Source organism: Neoarius graeffei, chromosome 5 (assembly GCF_027579695.1).
Source record: "Neoarius graeffei isolate fNeoGra1 chromosome 5, fNeoGra1.pri, whole genome shotgun sequence".
NCBI classification, from domain to species: domain Eukaryota; kingdom Metazoa; phylum Chordata; class Actinopteri; order Siluriformes; family Ariidae; genus Neoarius; species Neoarius graeffei.
The window spans coordinates 113,202,479-113,221,187 of NC_083573.1; the positions used below are offsets into that span (position 1 = coordinate 113,202,479).

The following is an 18,709-nucleotide window of genomic DNA, read 5'->3' on the forward strand; positions in this document are numbered from 1 at the left end:
GAAGAAGTAATGCAGCAAATGAAGTGTGGTCACTAGTGTGTTGTGTGTTTCATGAACCTGCCAGAAAGCAATGACTGTATGTATCATAGTTGGTTTAATTTGTCTGGTATTTCTTTTATGTAAGTTTAGTAATGTTTGAGTAAGGTTAATTCATTTGATAGTCGAATATTTCTCTCTAACCTTCATGTAATGTTATGTTAAGCTAATATGCGTTGTTGTTATTTTTGATGTCAGCATCTGTTAATTTTATTAGCTTCTTACAGTACAGTAAGTAATGGAAATGTTATTTTCTTTCTTTTGTAGTTTTACTCTGATTCATGTTGCCATTTTGATGAAAGAGAAGTTATTAAAAGGAGCAAGCACGCTCATTTTCCTGGCTCTTGAAAAGGAGTTTGGCTGACTGTTTAATCTACGTTCACGCTCAGGGAGCATAACACTTAGAGAGAGCAGTACAGTAAAAAGTCATACTGTCAGGAGGATTCACGCATTGTAGTCATGAAGACTCACGCAGCAAACGGACAAGACAGAGCTCCTTCAGTGGCCAGTTCCAAGCGCTCCTTGTCTTCAAGGTGTTCAGTAGCAGACGCCGCGGCCAGAGCCAGGGCAACTGCTGAAGCTGCACGTGCGCGAGCTACATTCGCACAAAAAGAGATGGAATTGAAGAAGCAGAGGGCAAGATTGGACTTGGAAAAGGCCACACTAGAAGCGAGCTTACAGGCACTTGAACTTGAGAGGGCAGCAGCTGCTGCCAATGCTGAGGCTGAAGTCTTAGAGGCGGCAGCGGCAGGAAAGGAGTCAGAGGACATGCACAGTCTCAGAAGCAGCGTCACACCACAGGAGAAACAAAGGTGGACGGAGGCTTATGTCGAACAATAAGCCGCTCAGGTCAGTTCCAGCTCCCAGGCTCCCCCTCAAAGCGCATCACAACCCCGTCAAATGAAAGAGTCACCACCAACAACACAGCGAGGCTCTATTTTAAACCTCATAGATCCCAATGCTGCTCAAACAGTGTATTCAGCCGCACAAAGGAGCGTGTACTTACCCGCAGACCAGCCTCCACAACTCCCCAGCTCCTACCCTCACTCTCCATATGAAGATCACCAGCAGCAAAGCTACTCCTCACGCCATCGTCCAAGCCGCCCCCTCCATCCACCTAGAAATGACATCTACAATTCTCACGTCACTCAGGGTGCTGACATGATAGACTTTGCCAGGTATCTAGCCCGCAGGGAGCTAGTTACTACAGGGCTCACTAAATTTGATGACAGGCCTGAGAGCTTTAGAGCATGGCAGTCCTCATTCTTTAATGCTATCCATGGCCTGGGGTTAACAGCTAGTGAAGAGCTAGACCTACTTATCAAATGGCTAGGGAAGGAGTCCTCTGAACACGTCAAGAGAATGCGAGCCGTGTACATCACAGACACACAGACTGCTCTTAAATTGTCTTGGTCAAGACTTCAAGAATGTTATGCCACACCAGAAGTGATAGAGAACTCACTGTTCAAGCGCTTAGACAGCTTTCCTCGTTTGACTTCAAAGGAGAATGTTAAGCTGAGGGAGTTAGGTGACCTGCTCATGGAGGTACTCTTAGCCAAAGCAGATGGATATTTGCCCGGCCTTAACTACCTCGACACGCCGCGGGGCGTTAATCCCATCGTTGAGAAGCTGCCACTGAATCTTCAAGAAAAATGGCTGTCGTCAGGCTCAAGATATAAGGAACAACACAGGGTTTGTTTTCCTCCATTTGCCTTCTTTGTAGACTTTGTTTGCAGTCAAGCGAAGGCTAGAAACGACCCTAGCTTCATCTTGAACTGTAGTCAGGGTCAACAGCGCAGTGAGAGGGCCGCAGTAAAACCTGAGGATTTGAGAACTGCCATATCTGTCCACAAAACTGACGTGGCTATGACAGAGTCCAGTCTGCCTCAGGGAGTGGGACAAGGCAATGATCCAGTTAAATTCTGTCCACTTCATAACAAGCCGCACCCCCTAGAAAAATGTAGAGGCTTTAAAATGAAGCCATTCGCAGAACGCAAAAAGTTGCTGAAAGAACACAAAAGATGCTACAGATGCTGCTCACTTTCTCACCTGGCTAAAGAATGCCTTGTTAAGCTTAAGTGCAGTGATTGTGAGAGTGATGAACATTGTACAGCTCTGCATCCTGACACCCCCCTCTCTCAAACTGCACCCTCTGTCACACAGTTACACACGGCACATCAGAATGGTGCTCCTCTAGAGATCGAGTCGAAGTGCACCAAAATCTGCGGAGACGGTCTCCCTGTGCGTTCATGCGCAAAGATATGCTTGGTCCAAGTTTACCCACAAGGCAATAGAGAACAAGCCATCAAAATGTATGCCATCCTGGATGACCAGAGCAACCGCTCGCTGGCCCGGTCAGAGTTTTTTCAGCTCTTCGGCGTCCACGGCAGCCCTTCACCTTATCTCATGAAGACCTGTGCGGGCACCTCAGAAATGCTTGGCAGGAAGGCAGTAGGGTTCCAGATAGAAGCCATGAATGGCAAGGTGTGCTTAGATTTACCCCCACTCATTGAATGCAATGAAATGACAAGCAATAGGGCAGAAATCCCATCACCAGAGGTCGCTCTTTCGCATGCCCATTTAAGACCTGTGGCCTCACAAATCCCAGAGCTTGATCCTGAAGCACAGATCCTAATACTGCTGGGTAGGGACATCATCCGTGTGCATAAGGTGAGGGAGCAGATTAATGGGCCCAACAGTGCACCCTTTGCACAGCGCTTAGACCTCGGGTGGGTCATAGTTGGGGAAGTTTGCATCGACAGCACACACAAGCCTACTGTAGCTGTCTACAAAATTAATATCCTACAGAATGGGCGTCCATCTTTCCTGACACCATGCCAAAGTCACATCTACGTGAAAGAGAGGGCAAGTTATGGCGGGGAGCAGAGCCATGGTCTCCCTCGCCATCCAGCAGTCAGTGTTCATGCTAAAAATGAGCTCGGCCTCAACGTGTTCAGTAGAACAGAAAACGACAACAAACCTGCGTTGTCCTTTGAGGATGAGACATTTCTGAAAACAATGCATGAACAGTTTGTTCAGGACAAGCAAAACAGCTGGACTGCTCCACTGCCATTTCGGTCACCTAGGCCACATCTTCCAAATAACCGTGCTCAGGCGCTCTCTCGCCTCCACTCCTTGCAACGCACGCTGAACAAAAACCCTGAAATGAAAGAACAGTTTCTTGCCTTCATGGAGGGACTCTTTAAGAACGGGCACGCAGAGGAAGCACCCCCTCTCAGCGAGAACACAGAGCGTTGGTACTTACCCTTCTTCGGTGTGTTTCATCCCCAAAAGCCAGGCCAGATTACAGTTGTCTTTGACTCTAGCGCACCAGAGGGTGGCATCTCGCTGAACAGCGTCTTACTCTCAGGCCCCGATTTAAACAACTCCCTTCTCGGAGTCCTGCTCAGATTCCGAAAAGAGCTCATTGCGGTTACTGCTGACATCCAGCAAATGTTCTATGGCTTCTTAGTGAGAGAAGATCACAGGAATTACTTACGATTCCTCTGGCACAAAGACAACGACCCAAGAAAGGAGGTAACTGAGTACCGCATGCGTGTGCATGTGTTCGGGAATAGCCCCTCGCCAGCAGTGGCAACGTATGGCTTACGGAGAGCCGCTCAACAGAGTGAAGAGAGGTATGGATCAGACTTGCGTTGCTTCATCGAGAGACACTTTTACGTGGATGATGGGCTCATCTCCCTCCCAACCGAAGCCGAGGCCATCGACCTGCTCAAGCGCACACGAGCATCACTTGCTGAATCTAATCTCAAGCTGCACAAGATTGCCTCAAACAGTGTTGAGGTGATGAAAGCATTCTCATCCGAAGATCTGGCTGCAGGCTTAAGAGACTTAGGCCTTGACAAGGAAGCCCTGCCTGTGCAGAGAAGTCTCGGTTTGTGCTGGGACATCGACTCTGACACTTTCACCTTCAGAGTGGCGGTCAGTGACAAGCCATTCACACGTCGTGGAGTGCTGTCCACGGTCAACAGCCTCTTCGACCCACTGGGCTTTGTTGCCCCAGTGACCATTCGAGGACGAGCACTGTGGAGGGAACTTTCCAAAGAGGTGTGTGACTGGGACACTGACCTCCCTGCAGACAAGCTGAATAAATGGGAAATTTGGAAAAAGTCACTACAAGATCTGAGCTGTCTTCACATTTCCTGCTCATACATACAGCAGTCCCTGTCCAGTGCCACATACACAGAGCTGTGTCTCTTTTCGGATGCTTCTAACTGGGCCATAGGGGCAGTAGCTTACCTAAGGGTCATCACACCAGGTGGGCAGTGCAGAGTGGGCTTTGTGCTCGGGAAAGCAAAGTTAGCCCCTCAACCAGAGCCAACCATTCCCCGCCTTGAATTGTGTGGAGCTGTGCTGGCCACGGAAATGGCTGAATTGATTCTGGAGGAGCTAGATTATAAGCCAGATGCGGTGAAGTTTTTCTGTGACAGCAAAGTGGTGCTCAGGTATATACACAATGAGACTAAGAGGTTCTTTGTATATGTACACAACCGCGTTCACCGCATACGTCAGTCAACCTCTCCCCAGCAGTGGCACTACGTGCCCACAGATCAAAATCCAGCTGACCTGGCCACTAGGTCGGTGCCGCATCGCAGCTTAACACTACCATGTGGTTCACAGGTCCTGAGTTCCTTCACAAGTCGCAGCAGTCTGGGACTGACGAGATTTTTCCATTGGTGGATCCTGAAACAGACAAAGATGTGAGGCTACAGCTGACCACCCTTGCTACTCACGTAAGCGAAAATAAATTCACAGAGTGCTTCAAGAGATTCTCCACTTGGGGGTCTTTGCTGCGGGCAGTCTTTTTCTTAATTCACCAAGCGTCATCATTCAGGCTAGGTTTGCCAGACACGTGCAAAGGATGGCACCTGTGTAAAAAACCTCGCACTCCAGATGAGCTAGCTGCTGCTAAGAAGTACATACTTATGTCCATCCAAAGGGATGCTTATCCGGAGGAGTATAAAGCACTGCAAGAGAATCGCCCTGTTCCAAAGTCAAGTGTCATCCTGGAGCTTGACCCTTTCCTGTGTGACGGCGTCCCAAGGGTCGGAGGACGTCTGAGACATGCGTCTGAGAACCCGGAGGTGAGAAATCCAGTCATTCTTCCAAAACAGAATCATGTCACAAAGTTGTTGGTGACACATTACCACACAGAAGTGCAGTACCAAGGGCGACACTTCACAGAGGGGGCAGTGAGGGCCGCTGGCCTGTGGGTCGTCACCGGCAAGAAGCTGATAGGCTCAGTCATTTACCACTGCGTCACCTGTCGAAAGCTGAGAGGTAAGCTTGAGATACAAAAGATGGCCGACCTTCCCCCAGAACGTCTGGACACATCCCCGCCATTCACACATGTGGGCTTAGATGTTTTTGGGTCCTGGAACGTGGTCACCAGACGCACCAGAGGTGGCGTGGCTCATAGTAAGCGGTGGGCTATACTCTTTACTTGCATGAGTATAAGGGGTGTGCACATCGAGCTGATTGAATCCATGGATTCAGACAGCTGCATCAATGCCTTAAGAAGGTTTTTTGCAGTTAGGGGGCCAGCGAAGCAGTTGAGATCTGATAGGGGCACAAACTTCATTGGGGCAAGCTCTGAACTGGGCCTAAGGCCGGACGATCCAGGTCAGGCCAGCACCGTGAAATATCTTCATGAGCATGGGTGCACATGGGAGTTCAACCTGCCACATGCGTCCCATATGGGGGGCGTATGGGAGCGCATGATTGGCGTGGCCCGCAGAATTCTTGACGCTATGCTGCTGCCAGCTAAGCGTGCAAATCTAACTCATGAGGTGCTGTCTACCCTAATGGTGGAGGTGTCTGCCATAATCAATGCAAGGCCGTTAGTCCCTGTGGCCTCTGATCCCTCCTATCCAAGGCTTCTGACACCTGCAATGCTGTTAACCCAAAAACCTGGGGTGTCGGCTCCAGCTGGCAGTTTCAATGAGAAAGATCTTTTTAAGTGTCAGTGGAGACAAGTGCAGGCACTTGTTAATGAGTTTTGGACACAATGGAGAAAGGAGTATCTCCATACCCTTCAGCCGAGGCGCAGATGGCGCACCGCAACTCGAGACCTACAGGCCGGAGACGTGGTGTTACTCAAAGACATTCAGTCTCCTCGCAACGAGTGGCCTATGGGCCTGGTCACTGCTACCATCCCAAGCGTGGATGGAAAGGTCAGGAAGATTGAAATCAAGACCACTTCTCAAGACAAAGTAAAGACATTTCTCGGGCCAATTTCTGGAAGTTGTTTTGCTCTTGCCAAAGGAAGGCTAAGGGTCTAGTTTGGACATTTAAGTGTTAAAGTGGCATTAAATGCCAGACGGGGAGTGTTCTGCTCTGCATAATAAGTTTTTATTTTGACTTTAATAAAGATAAAATATGTTTACGTTAGAAGAATTTTATAAGGTTTTTAAAAGGTAAAGTGGTGTTTAATCTAAGTTTTGTACTACTTACTCTTATTTTGATATATTGTGACACAGGAAGTGGACTCAGGCAGAGGAAGTTTTCTTTATTTATTACGGAAGTCAGTTCAGTAATGCAGCAAACGAAGTGTGGTCGCTAGTGTGTTGTGTGTTTCATGAACCTGCCAGAAAGCAATGACTGTACGTATCATAGTTGGTTTAATTTGTCTGGTATTTCTTTTATGTAAGTTTAGTAATGTTTGAGTAAGGTTAATTCATTTGATAGTCGAATATTTCTCTCTAACCTTCATGTAATGTTATGTTAAGCTAATATGCGTTGTTGTTATTTTTGATGTCAGCATCTGTTAATTTTATTAGCTTCTTACAGTACAGTAAGTAATGGAAATGTTATTTTCTTTCTTTTGTAGTTTTACTCCGATTCATGTTGCCATTTTGATGAAAGAGAAGTTATTAAAAGGAGCAAGCACGCTCATTTTCCTGGCTCTTGAAAAGGAGTTTGGCCGACTGTTTAATCTACGTTCACGCTCAGGGAGCATAACACTTAGAGAGAGCAGTACACCTAATGATTATGCCCCCCTTGAATGTCTCTACCAGTGTATCAACCAAATCAACAACTGGATGTCACAAAATTTTCTTCAGCTGAACACAGATAAAACAGAAGTAATTCTATTTGGGAAAAAAGATGAAAGACTCAGGATTACCACTATTCTTGACACAAAGGGGATTAAAACAAAAGATATGGTTAAAAATCTTGGTGTTTTCATTGACAGCGAGCTAAACTTTGACAGTCACATGAAAGCAATCTTTAAAATGGCATTTTATCACCTAAAAAACATTTCCAAACTAAGAGGACTTATGTCAAAAAATGATCTGGAAAAACTTACACATGCTTACACAACTTACACTTACACATCTCTAGTAGGGTTGATTACTGCAATGACCTTTTCACAGGCCTGCCAAAAAAGACCATCAAACGACTTCAGCTGGTTCAAAATGCAGCGACTAGGGTTCTCACACGAACAAAAAGAACAGAGCACATTACTCCAATTCTAAGGTCCCTTCATTGGCTTCCAGTAAGCTACAGAATTGACTTTAAAGCATTGCTGCTGGTGTACAAATCTCTAAATGGTACAGGGCCCAATTACCTCTCTGATATGTTGCAGCGGCCTAACCCAATCAGATCTACCAGATCGCAGCAGAAAAATTTACTGGTAAAACCTGTTGTTAAAACAAAGTGTGGTGAAGCAGCTGTTAGCTACTATGCAGTACAGCTATGGAACCAACTGCCAGAGGACATCAAAAATGCTCCTGCTGTTGGCAGCTTCAAATCTAGACTAAAGACCAAGCTGTTTTCAGATGCTTTCTGCTAAACTATTAAGATTGTCATTTCTACATGTTTTAAACTCTTAACTTTTACAGTCTCTGCATGTTTTAAACTTTACTTAACTTTTATTCTATTTTATTCTGCTGTTTTTTTTTACTGAACTTTTACTTCATTTTATTATTTTATTTCTACTATTGTTTAATTCTTATTATTTTTCTTCCCCATTTATTTTATGTAATTTTATTTTCTATTGTTTACTGTTTTTGTTTTTACTTCTGTAAAACACATTGAACTGCCACTGTGTATGAAATGTGCTATATAAATAAACTTGCCTTGCCTAGAACACTGAGCGATACTTTGCAAAGTCTGTCTGTCAGAGTCGTGTTTATATGGAGCACTTGCATGTGACGTCACAGCCGATCCAGATTGTGACAGACGCCACCTTGTCGGTCAAACGCCATATTCCGCCTTCTACTTCTGCTTCTACTTCTGCTTCTACTTCTACCTTTTCTTCTGGAAAAACCTACTATATACAATTCTACTACAACGGCTGCGGCTACAAGCTCTCCCTACCTGTGCACGTTTTTTTATGTTTTTTGTGTGTATTTTTGCATGTTGTTCGTCTGTACCGGACTTCAATATCCACTACAACCGTATGGACTTACTGGACATTGGTTTCCAGCAGAAAATGACGGTTTGTAGCGATTTCCATCGCATGCACAACATTCCGGACGAGAAAAAAAAAACATTCCGGACGAGATAGTGAGACCAGCGGGGTCTCCGTGGATTGTTATTGGAAGCAAAGCTAAGGAGGCGGTGCCGGGAGCAAAAGCGAGGCTGCAGAGCCGGCCTGTTGACTAAGCTCAGAAAACAGCCACTCAAACCTCCACTGCTAAGCCTCTACCTCTCCAACGCCAGGTAAACAAGATGGACGATTTGAAATTACAGCTGGAATTACCTTATTCTATTCTATAATTGGCTGGTCAGTGCTTTACTCAATACTTAAGTGACTTACCCATCCAGTGAGGATCATTTTCTTGTTTACAAGATGCCACATCTGAGTCGCTGACAAATCCTGAATTTCTGTAAAGATAACTGTCCAGAGATTTATAAGCACGCAGTGCTTCACCACTGAACAGCGAGGGAAAGTTAATGAGGTAATTGTACAATCTCTTCCGGCGCCGTCGAGAGTGGCAGCAGGTCTCAGTAGCTCTGTGTTTTGTTTGTCTTTTTAGTTCGTTTCTGTGTCGTTTTTTATAATTTTATAATTCCGTTTCTTTTCTTTCTAACTTCTGCTTGCTGCAAGAAGTGTTTTTTATTTCTATCCCATGGATATGGATAATACTATGCAACATTCCGGCAACAGCAAACTTGTTTACACAAGGAATCAGCTGTTTGCGTTACGTAAGTTTGCCAGCAGAGCAGCCCACGGGGATATCCCTAAGGAACTGTTTTGTTTTCGTGGATGCAGAGCTGGAGTCGCAGTTAAAGCTAGGCGACGTGAGAAGAAGTGGAGATTTAAGCCCTCTGTTCCAGCAATCGTGATGGGAAACGTTAATTCACTGACCAACAAAACCGACGAGTTGGCTGCTCTGGTAAGAAATCAAAAGTTGTTTAGAGAGTCGAGTCTGATTTGCCTGACGGAAACGTGGCTAACTAGCCTCACGCCTACTGCTAATGTTGACTTGCCGGGCTTCAGTGTGGTTAGACTGGACAGAGATATTTTACTCTCGGGGAAAAAGAAAGGCGGTGGACTGATCATGTACATCAATAACAAGTGGTGCCATCTGGGACATGTTACGGTGAAGGAGACAGTGTGCAGCAAAGATGTGGAGCTATTGGCAGTGAGTTTGCGTCCTTACTACATCCCAAGAGAGTTTTCACATGCCGTCATTATCTGTGTTTACATACCACCGCGAGCCGTACCCGACAATGCCTGTGATGTCATTCATACGACTGTTGCGAGGCTACAAACACAACACACAGATGCTTTCTTCGCAATAACTGGAGATTTCAACCATGTTACCCTCGACTCCACCCTAACAAATTTCCATCAGGTTGTCAACTGTGCTACAAGAAAAAATAGAACAATTGACCTCCTTTATGCAAACGTGAGGGACGCATACAGTGCAACTCCCTTTCCCCCACTGGGTTTATCTGATCACAATCTGATCCACCTTCAGCCAGTGTATGTTCCAAAAGTACAAAGGCTACCAGCTACCACACGCACCTTCAGGGAATGGACACCAGAAGCAGAGGAGGCGCTGAGAGACTGCTTCGACACCACTGACTGGAGTTTACTACAGGGCAGTGATGACCTGGAGGAGGCCACAGCATGTACAACGGATTACATAAACTTCTGCATGGACATTGTTGCACCAACTAAGACTGTGCGCTGCTACCCCAATAATAAACCCTGGATTACCAGGGATGTCAAACAACTCCTCAACAAGAAAAAGAAACTCTTCAAGGAGGGCAATCTGACGGAGCTGAGGGATGTACAGCGGGATCTCAAAAGCAGTCTGAGGGAGGCCAAGGTGGCATATGGGAGGAAGGTGGAATTGAAAATGAAAAACAGCGCTAAAGAGGCATGGCAGGGGATCAAAAACATTACTGGTTGTGGGAAGAAGAGAGGCATGGCTGATGGCGACTTGTCTATGGCCAATGACCTAAACCACTTCTACAACCGGTTTGGCAACTCTGTGATGGGGGCAGCCAATTCTATTGTCACCCCTATAGCCCCCCCACCCCCGCTACCCCCATGTGATAACGACTCAGACAACGACCCGGACATTGGCTGCTCAGCCAGTGACTCCATTTTCCACCCTGTCCCCTCATCTCTGCTATCAGAAACAACCTACCCAACACCCACTTCCCCCCACCCAAACCCAGCACACCCACCACCTACAGTCACTAGAGGCCAAGTGAGGGGGGCACTGAAAGGACTGAAGTCCAAGGCGGCTGGGCCTGATGGCATCTGTGCAAGACTGCTAAAGTCATGTGCAGAGTCACTAGCCGAACCACTTCATCATCTGTTCAATAGGAGTCTGCAGGAAGGCAAGGTACCTACACTGTGGAAAACTTCGTGTCTTATACCGATCCCAAAGAAAGCACATCCCAAAGAACTCAATGATTACAGACCGGTTGCTCTCACCTCTCACCTAATGAAAACATTAGAACGTGTGCTGCTGCGCAACCATCTCAAACCCCAGGTACAACATGCACTGGATCCTCTGCAGTTTGCCTACCAAGAGAACGTAGGAGTTGAGGATGCTATTCTGTATCTTCTTCACAGGGTGCACTCTCACTTGGACAAGGGTGGATGTGCTGTGAGAATCATGTTTTTTGACTTCTCCAGTGCTTTCAATACCATCCAACCACTGCTGCTGAGAGATAAACTGGTGCAGATGGGAGTGGAGCCTGGCCTGGTAACCTGGATTACAGACTACCTCACCGAGCGGCCCCAGTTTGTTAGACTGGGAGGCCTTACGTCTGAGACGGTGGTCAGCAGCATAGGAGCACCACAAGGAACAGTGCTCTCCCCGGTGCTCTTCACTCTGTACACAACTGATTTTAGCTACAACTCTGCGATATGCCACATGCAGAAGTTTTCAGACGACACTGCAATTGTTGGTTGTATCAAGGAGGGTCAGGAAGAGGAGTACAGGGGTCTGGTGGAGGACTTTGTGGGATGGTGCCGGACCAATCAGCTGCACCTGAACACCACCAAAACCAAGGAAATGGTGGTGGATTTCAGGAGATCCACACCGCCTGTGGTGCCGGTCTCTATTGAGGGAGAGAATGTGGAGATTGTCTCCACTTACAAGTACTTGGGGGTGCACCTAGATAATAAGCTGGACTGGTCTACAAACTCCGAGGCACTCTATAAGAAGGGCCAAAGCAGACTCTACTTCCTCAGGAGGCTGAGGTCCTTCAATGTCTGCAACCGACTTCTGCTGATGTTTTACCAGTCTGTCATGGCCAGCGTGCTCTTCTACGCTGTGGCATGCTGGGGTGGTAGCATTAGGAGGAGGGACGCTAGACGCCTGGATAGATTGGTGAGGAAGGCAGGTTCGGTGGTGGGCATGGAGCTAGAGACCCTCACCTCAACAGCAGAGAACAGAACTCTGAACAGACTGGATTCTGTAATGGACAATCCAAACCACCTCCTTCACACCATTTTCACCAACCAAATGAGTCTTTTTAGCCACAGATTCCGTGCCCCCTCATGCAGGACAGATAGGCTACGGAGGTCCTTTGTCCCACGGGCCATTCAACTGTTCAACAGCACACAGAAGGACAACAAGGACATTATCATTAGGGACTGGACTGCCTAACACTCATGTCCTCCATTTATTCCAGGCTTCTATGCTTGTGTGTGTGTGTGTGTGTGTGTGGGCCTGAGCTGGCGTGTGTGTGAGTGTGTGTGTATACTGTGCAATACACTTTTCACTGGATTTCTCACTGTGAAAACTGATAAGTCTGTTCTTGTTCACTGTAATCCCTGTGTGTGTGTGGTGTGTGTGTGTGTGATGTGTGTGGGTGGGTTTTTTGACTGTGCAATACTTTCTTCACTGGACTTTTTACTGTTACAATTGAGAAGCATCCCCTCTATCATGGCTGACACTTGCTATTTGTTTACTTGTTATTTGTTCACTTAATGTTTTACTTTAATATCTCTCTTTGCACCATACTAGAAGTTTTTGCTCTTTGTTGAATTAGAGTAATTTAGTGTTGATTTAGTGTAATTTAGTGTAATGTTGATCTAGTGTAATTTCTTCCCTCTCTGTATCTTAATATGTTTTTTTTTTTTGTATTTTTGTATAAGCTACTTGACACTTTAATTTCCCTCTAGGGATCAATAAAGTTACTCTACTCTACTCTACTCTACTCTACTCTACTCTACACGTCCGGGTATTCTGCTGGCAGTTCCATATCCACTGACATGGTCGTGAAAACTCTGTCCGGAAAGCCATAAGGGTCAATAATCTGTAGATCGTTTATTTTAGACATATATCTAGTTATCTGTTCATTAGAAAAATGAGCCGTGTAGTCCGTCGGTTGAAATTAATCCATTCTGTACACGAGTGCAGCAGTATTCAGCTGTGCTGTTGACCAACAAGATGGCGGCTGTGTACTTTCCGGTCACGTGACTGCAAGATCTCTATAGGCATGCTGATTAGTGGGAAACTAGGATCTGGTGTGTCATCAGTACTCAGGGGAGGAGGGGTGCTGTAGTGCTTCGGAATTGTAGTCCATCGCAGCCATGTTGGAGGCCACTCTGAACTGTGATCCTCTGTGCTGTTATGGACACAGGTTAATTAAGATGATTTGGTATAAAAGGAGCAGCACCAAAGGCTCAGCCTTTGTAAGTAAGGATGGATCATGACTCACCCCTTTGTGCCAAAATTAATGAGGGAATTGTTAGTCAATTCAAAAAGAGGTGTGAAGGTACCACTGATATATTGGGGCATATATTGGGATCTCAAGGCAAAATTTTTGGGCTTTCAAACTTTACAGTACATAATATTATGAAAAGATTCATGGAATTCAGAAACATCACAGTGTGTAAAGGGCAAGGTCAGAAACCACTGCTGAATGAGTGTGATCTTTGAGCCCTCTGGTGGCACTGCCTGAGAAACCATCATGCTAATGTGACAATTACAGCCACATGGGCTTGGGAGTACTTCGGAAAACTGCTGTCACTTAACACAGTCCACTGCTGCATCCATAAATGTAACCTGAAACTGAATTAATCAAGGATGAAGCCATTCATGAATTCTATGCAGAAACACCACTGATTTCTCTGGGCCTGAACTCATCTCAGATAGACTGAAAGACAGTGGAAACCTGTGCTGTGGTCAGATGAGTCACATTTCAGCTTGTTTTTGGGAAAACCAGACATCAAGTTCTCAGTGCCAAAGTTGAACACGGCCATCCAGTTTGTTATCAGAGAAATGTGTAAAAGCAGCATCTGTGATGGTATGGGGGGCATCAGTGCCCACAGCATGAGTGAGTTACATGTGTGTGAAGATACCATTGATATATTGGGGCATATATTGGGATTTTAGAGAGACATATTCATCAAAACAACATTTCTTCCTGGGAAGACCATGTTTATTTGAGCAGGACAATGCCAGGCCTCATTCTGCATGAGCTACAACAGTGTGGCTTTGTAGACACAGAGTGCATGTCCTTGACTGGCCTGCTGCCAGTCCAGCTCTGTCTCCTATTGAGAATGTATGGTGCATCATGAAGAGGAGAATCAGACAACAGTGACCATAGACTGTTGATGAGCTGATGTCTTGTATCAAGAAAGAATGGACAAAAATTCCAATTGCAAAACTACAACAGAATCTTCAGATTCGATACAATTAAAAATTGTTATTAAAGGAAAGGTCATGGAACACAGTGGTAATAATGCCTCTGGCCCAACTTTTTTGAGAGTGTTGCAGGCATCAATTTCTACCTTTATTTATATTTACAAAATACAATTAAATTGGTCAGTAAAACTATTGAAAATCTTTTCTTTGTATTTTTGTCAGTTAAATAAAGGTCCATGTGAATTAATAAATCACAGATTATTGTTTTTATTGCATTTTGGAAAATATCCCAACTTTTCTGGAAATGGGGTTAGTAAACAAAGATGAATGATATTTGTGATTTACTTTTATACATGAAAAGCACACATTAGAATCAAACTCATCAACTCAATCACTTTCAGTTCTGAAAAGCTGAAACATGCGCTCATAATGAGCAATTGTAACTTGTATAACATTTTTATCCACCATTGCTTGTGTGTGATTGAGGTCTTAAATGCATGTCTAGAGGGATTCGTAGCTGAATGGCTCAATTTTTTTCAGTTGTCAGACAACTAAAATGTACAAACAATAAAACAGCAGTTACATTTCACTTTCAGGAAGTGAAAATAAATGGAGTTACATTTAAAATTAAAGCATGTTAGCAAAGTTGATCATAAATACAATATATGTGTTGTATCAGCTGATATGCTGATAGAAATAAAAGACTAAACATAATTGTGTTCATTAGTGAAGCATTCTCAGCTGTGAGAAAATAAATGAGTCAACATGGCCACCGTTCTTCCTCTGTTTAACACTATTAAAGAAAAGCACACTAATATCAACATAAGTTAAAATCAATAAAATAAAATACATTTTAAAATAAACACAGAATATTAAAAAGAATAGAAAGATCGGCTTTTTGTCTCAAGGGGAAAGCAGATTGAGTTTTTTCATATTTACACAAACTTATATCAGCAGTTATATGTCATATTTGAAAGTAAAAAATATAAAACCAAATGTGAGTACAAACTCTTAAAGCAAACATTATTATAATTATAATTATGTAATTAGGGGCGACACGGTGGTGTAGTGGTTAGCACTGTCGCCTCACAGCAAGAAGGTCCTGGGTTCGAGCCCCGTGGCCGGCGAGGGCCTTTCTGTGTGGAGTTTGCATGTTCTCCCCTTGTCCACGTGGGTTTCCTCCGGGTGCTCCGGTTTCCCCCACAGTCCAAAGACATGCAGGTTAGGTTAACTGGTGACTCTAAATTGACCGTAGGTGTGAATGTGAGTGTGAATGGTTGTCTGTGTCTATGTGTCAGCCCTGTGATGACCTGGCGACTTGTCCAGGGTGTACCCCGCCTTTCGCCCGTAGTCAGCTGGGATAGGCTCCAGCTTGCCTGCGACCCTGTAGAAGGATAAAGCGGCTAGAGATAATGAGATGAGATTATGTAATTATCTCTCCCTATAAGCTGGTGCTCACCACGGTAACCCGCGGTTTGCAAAAGGAATCACTGGGATTGGTTACTGAGTTCTTACTCCAACAACTGTAAATTGGCTGTTTAGTTTTAGAACTGATCACGATATCACTTCCTGTTTCTTTTGCTGCTTCTTCTCTCATGACTCCACTGTCACTGCCCCCAACTTCTAATGATGCTTGCTTATTGAGAGACAGATGAGAATCAGCATTGTGAATGGTGGAAAGGTTTGATTGTTGGACTTTGGCTCCACCTACTACACTCCTATCATCCACAGTGACTGATTTTGGAGCTTTATATGGAATTTCCTCATCAGTGCATAGCTCCCTTCCTAAGTGGTTAGAATGTGTCATGTGACTGTCAGAGGAAGTCCCTGTTGGTTGATGGGAGAGAGGGTCTGAGGGTGTAGGATTGTTTTGATTAAGCGTTTTCATGGCAACTAATGATGTAGTCATGTTCAACTTTCCTCTAAAGTGAGTTTGATTGGATGACATCTCTGAATCCTGATTGGTTGATGTGTCTGAATGCTGATTGATTGGTGAAAGCTCCTCTTCCTGAATGTTGAGGGGAATGAACTCCTGCCAGTGGTTGGTGGAGAGAAACCATTCTGCCCTCTGATTGGTAGAAGTGGAGCAGTTCCCACTCTGATCTGTTTCCTCAGTCACAAGGTTGTTTATCGTGAGTGTTGAAATGTGATTTGTTGATGAAGGCTTTATGTCACTGAGTGAGGGTGGTGCTTCAGGTACATCACTCTCAATCATCCACATATTGTCATGGACACAAACTCTATCAGTGTGTCGGGAGTCTGTAGACCTTTGACCTATTATACAGATAAAACTCATTAAAGATATATGTAAAACACAACACACACACTTAGATTTACAATAATTACCAGATCCTCTGATATCAATGAATTTCAAAGGATGAGCAGAGTCACTCCGTCTCAAAGCACTGAGAGAGAGAGAGAGAGAGAGAGATGGATGAAAGGAAATGAGCCATGTTTCCTCATTCAGTTCTTATTATTCATGATTATCTGTAGCCTGGTGTATACGATGATGTTTTAGGGCCACAGGTTTAAAAAATACAACATTTCGCAGAAAAAAGTCATAATACATTGAGCAAAAGTTGAATATCTGATATTAAAAGAAAATAGTCACATTTTGAGAGAAAAGTCATAATACTATGACAAAGTGGTACAAATCAGAGCAACATTTGTGAGTTAAAATGAGTGATGTTGAAGATTTGGTGAAGTTATTGTCTCTTGTTGAAGGAGAAATCTCAGGCAGGTACCTCTTTGGTACTCGCTCTCTGATGCGTTCCACTTGTTTGTGCTTTGTGTGTCTTTGTTCAGATGTCATGACTAAATCAGCTTCTCTGTTTACAACAGAGACATCAACCTGTAAAACACACACAGACACACAATAAATGTATTTATTGTTCCTTTGTTATCCACTAGGTGGTGTTTTGAGTTCAGTCATGCAGCTCACCAAGGGCCTCAGTTGTAAACATTGTGTACTCATTAAAGTGGGTCAGAAATGTGCATACTCAACTTCCCACTCAGAAAGTGTGATTTATAAAGAAATGCTGGCAGGAAAATGAATGTATATTTATAATAGCTTTGACCCATGTGTAGAGCCATCTGTAATATTTCAGAAACAGCAGGAATTAGTGACACCCTGTGAATATGTAGAGAATTGCATCTAAATGTGCAAATCTCTTTCAGTTACACTTCATATCAGATAATGCTGCTCCATAATAACTGAATACAGACAACTTAGACATGAGAAGAATTAATGAATAACATTTTATTTACAGAGTTTATTATTTATTTGTGTAGACTGGTTGATTTGTGTTTTTTCTATGTGTTGATTTTTTTTTTATCCAATTAACCATTTGCAGTCCACAGTTTGTTTAGTCCCCTCATTCTCATCTCATTATCTCTAGCCGCTTTATCCTGTTCTACAGGGTCGCAGGCAAGCTGGAGCCTATCCCAGCTGACTACGGGCGAAAGGCGGGGTACACCCTGGACAAGTCGCCAGGTCATCACAGGGCTGACACATAGACACAGACAACCATTCACACTCACACCTATGGTCAATTTAGAGTCACCAGTTAACCTAACCTGCATGTCTTTGGACTGTGGGGGAAACCGGAGCACCCGGAGGAAACCCACGCGGACACGGGGAGAACATGCAAACTCCGCACAGAAAGGCCCTCGCCGGCTCCGGGGCTCGAACCCAGGACCTTCTTGCTGTGAGGTGACAGCGCTAACCACTACACCACCGTGCCACCTGTTTAGTCCCCTCTCTGGACAAAATAGTAAATCATTAAGTGTTGATATAGGGGCAAAGATCACTGGAGGAGTAGCACTTTCTGGTTGCTCATTTAACATCTAGGCATCCCAGACTGGTCTCCCCATATCCAGGGTTGTGTGAAGCACAAAATAGGCCAACCTAATCTCATGGCCCACCATCTAGCCTCTCACACAGCGAAGACCATCTGCTGTGCCTCCATGTTGGCGCCCCTGGTTTTGCAGAGCATGGCGGATCTAGGGGAGGAAACTCTGAAAAATATCAGGGTCAATCCCTGCTTGGGTCAGCCCACTGGTCCTTCAACAATCAGTCTCTTTGAACAAGATGTGGTGATATGTGTTACTTTGTGTTTCCACTCCATAATTTATTCATCAAGGAATGCAAGCACAAAAAAGGGCAGCCTGCTTGCCCACTGCCTGGGGCGAGCAACCACTTGTTGTGGAAACCTTTACCCACTACAGACCCCAAAACATCAAATAAGCAACTACACCTGCATTGTAAATCTGGGCAGCAAAACAGCAGGCATGACAGACCCTGGGTAAAGCCTCATGGACCCCATGGTTCTGATCAGCCCAGATCTACTTGCAAAGATCTGAAAGAAGTTAAAGTAGCTTGTTGGAATGTCTGGACTCTATCTGACATAACATCTAAGTGCCAGGCTTCAGCATTAGTGGCTTCAGAGCTCAAATGCTTTAACATCGACATTGCCTGTCTCAGCAAATGTTGGATTCCAGGTGAAGGCGAATTTGTTGAAGATGATTACACCTTCCTCTATTTTGGTAGACCCTCCAACAGACAAAGCTTGAAGGTCTTGCCA

General features: G+C 44.7%; 1 protein-coding gene across 1 annotated transcript in view; it reads right to left on the reverse strand.

Moving 5' to 3' along the window:
- Positions 1-15,466: 15,466 nt before the first annotated feature.
- Positions 15,467-18,709, reverse strand: part of si:ch211-234p6.5 (uncharacterized) — a 99,811-nt gene continuing 96,568 nt past the window's right edge. The window contains exons 17-19 of the mRNA XM_060920874.1: positions 16,871-16,977; positions 16,473-16,531; positions 15,467-16,400 (exon numbers count right to left, since the gene is read on the reverse strand). Coding sequence (XP_060776857.1) covers positions 15,568-16,400; positions 16,473-16,531; positions 16,871-16,977 — 999 coding nt within the window. The 3' untranslated portion in view covers positions 15,467-15,567. The remainder of the gene's footprint in view (positions 16,401-16,472; positions 16,532-16,870; positions 16,978-18,709) is intronic.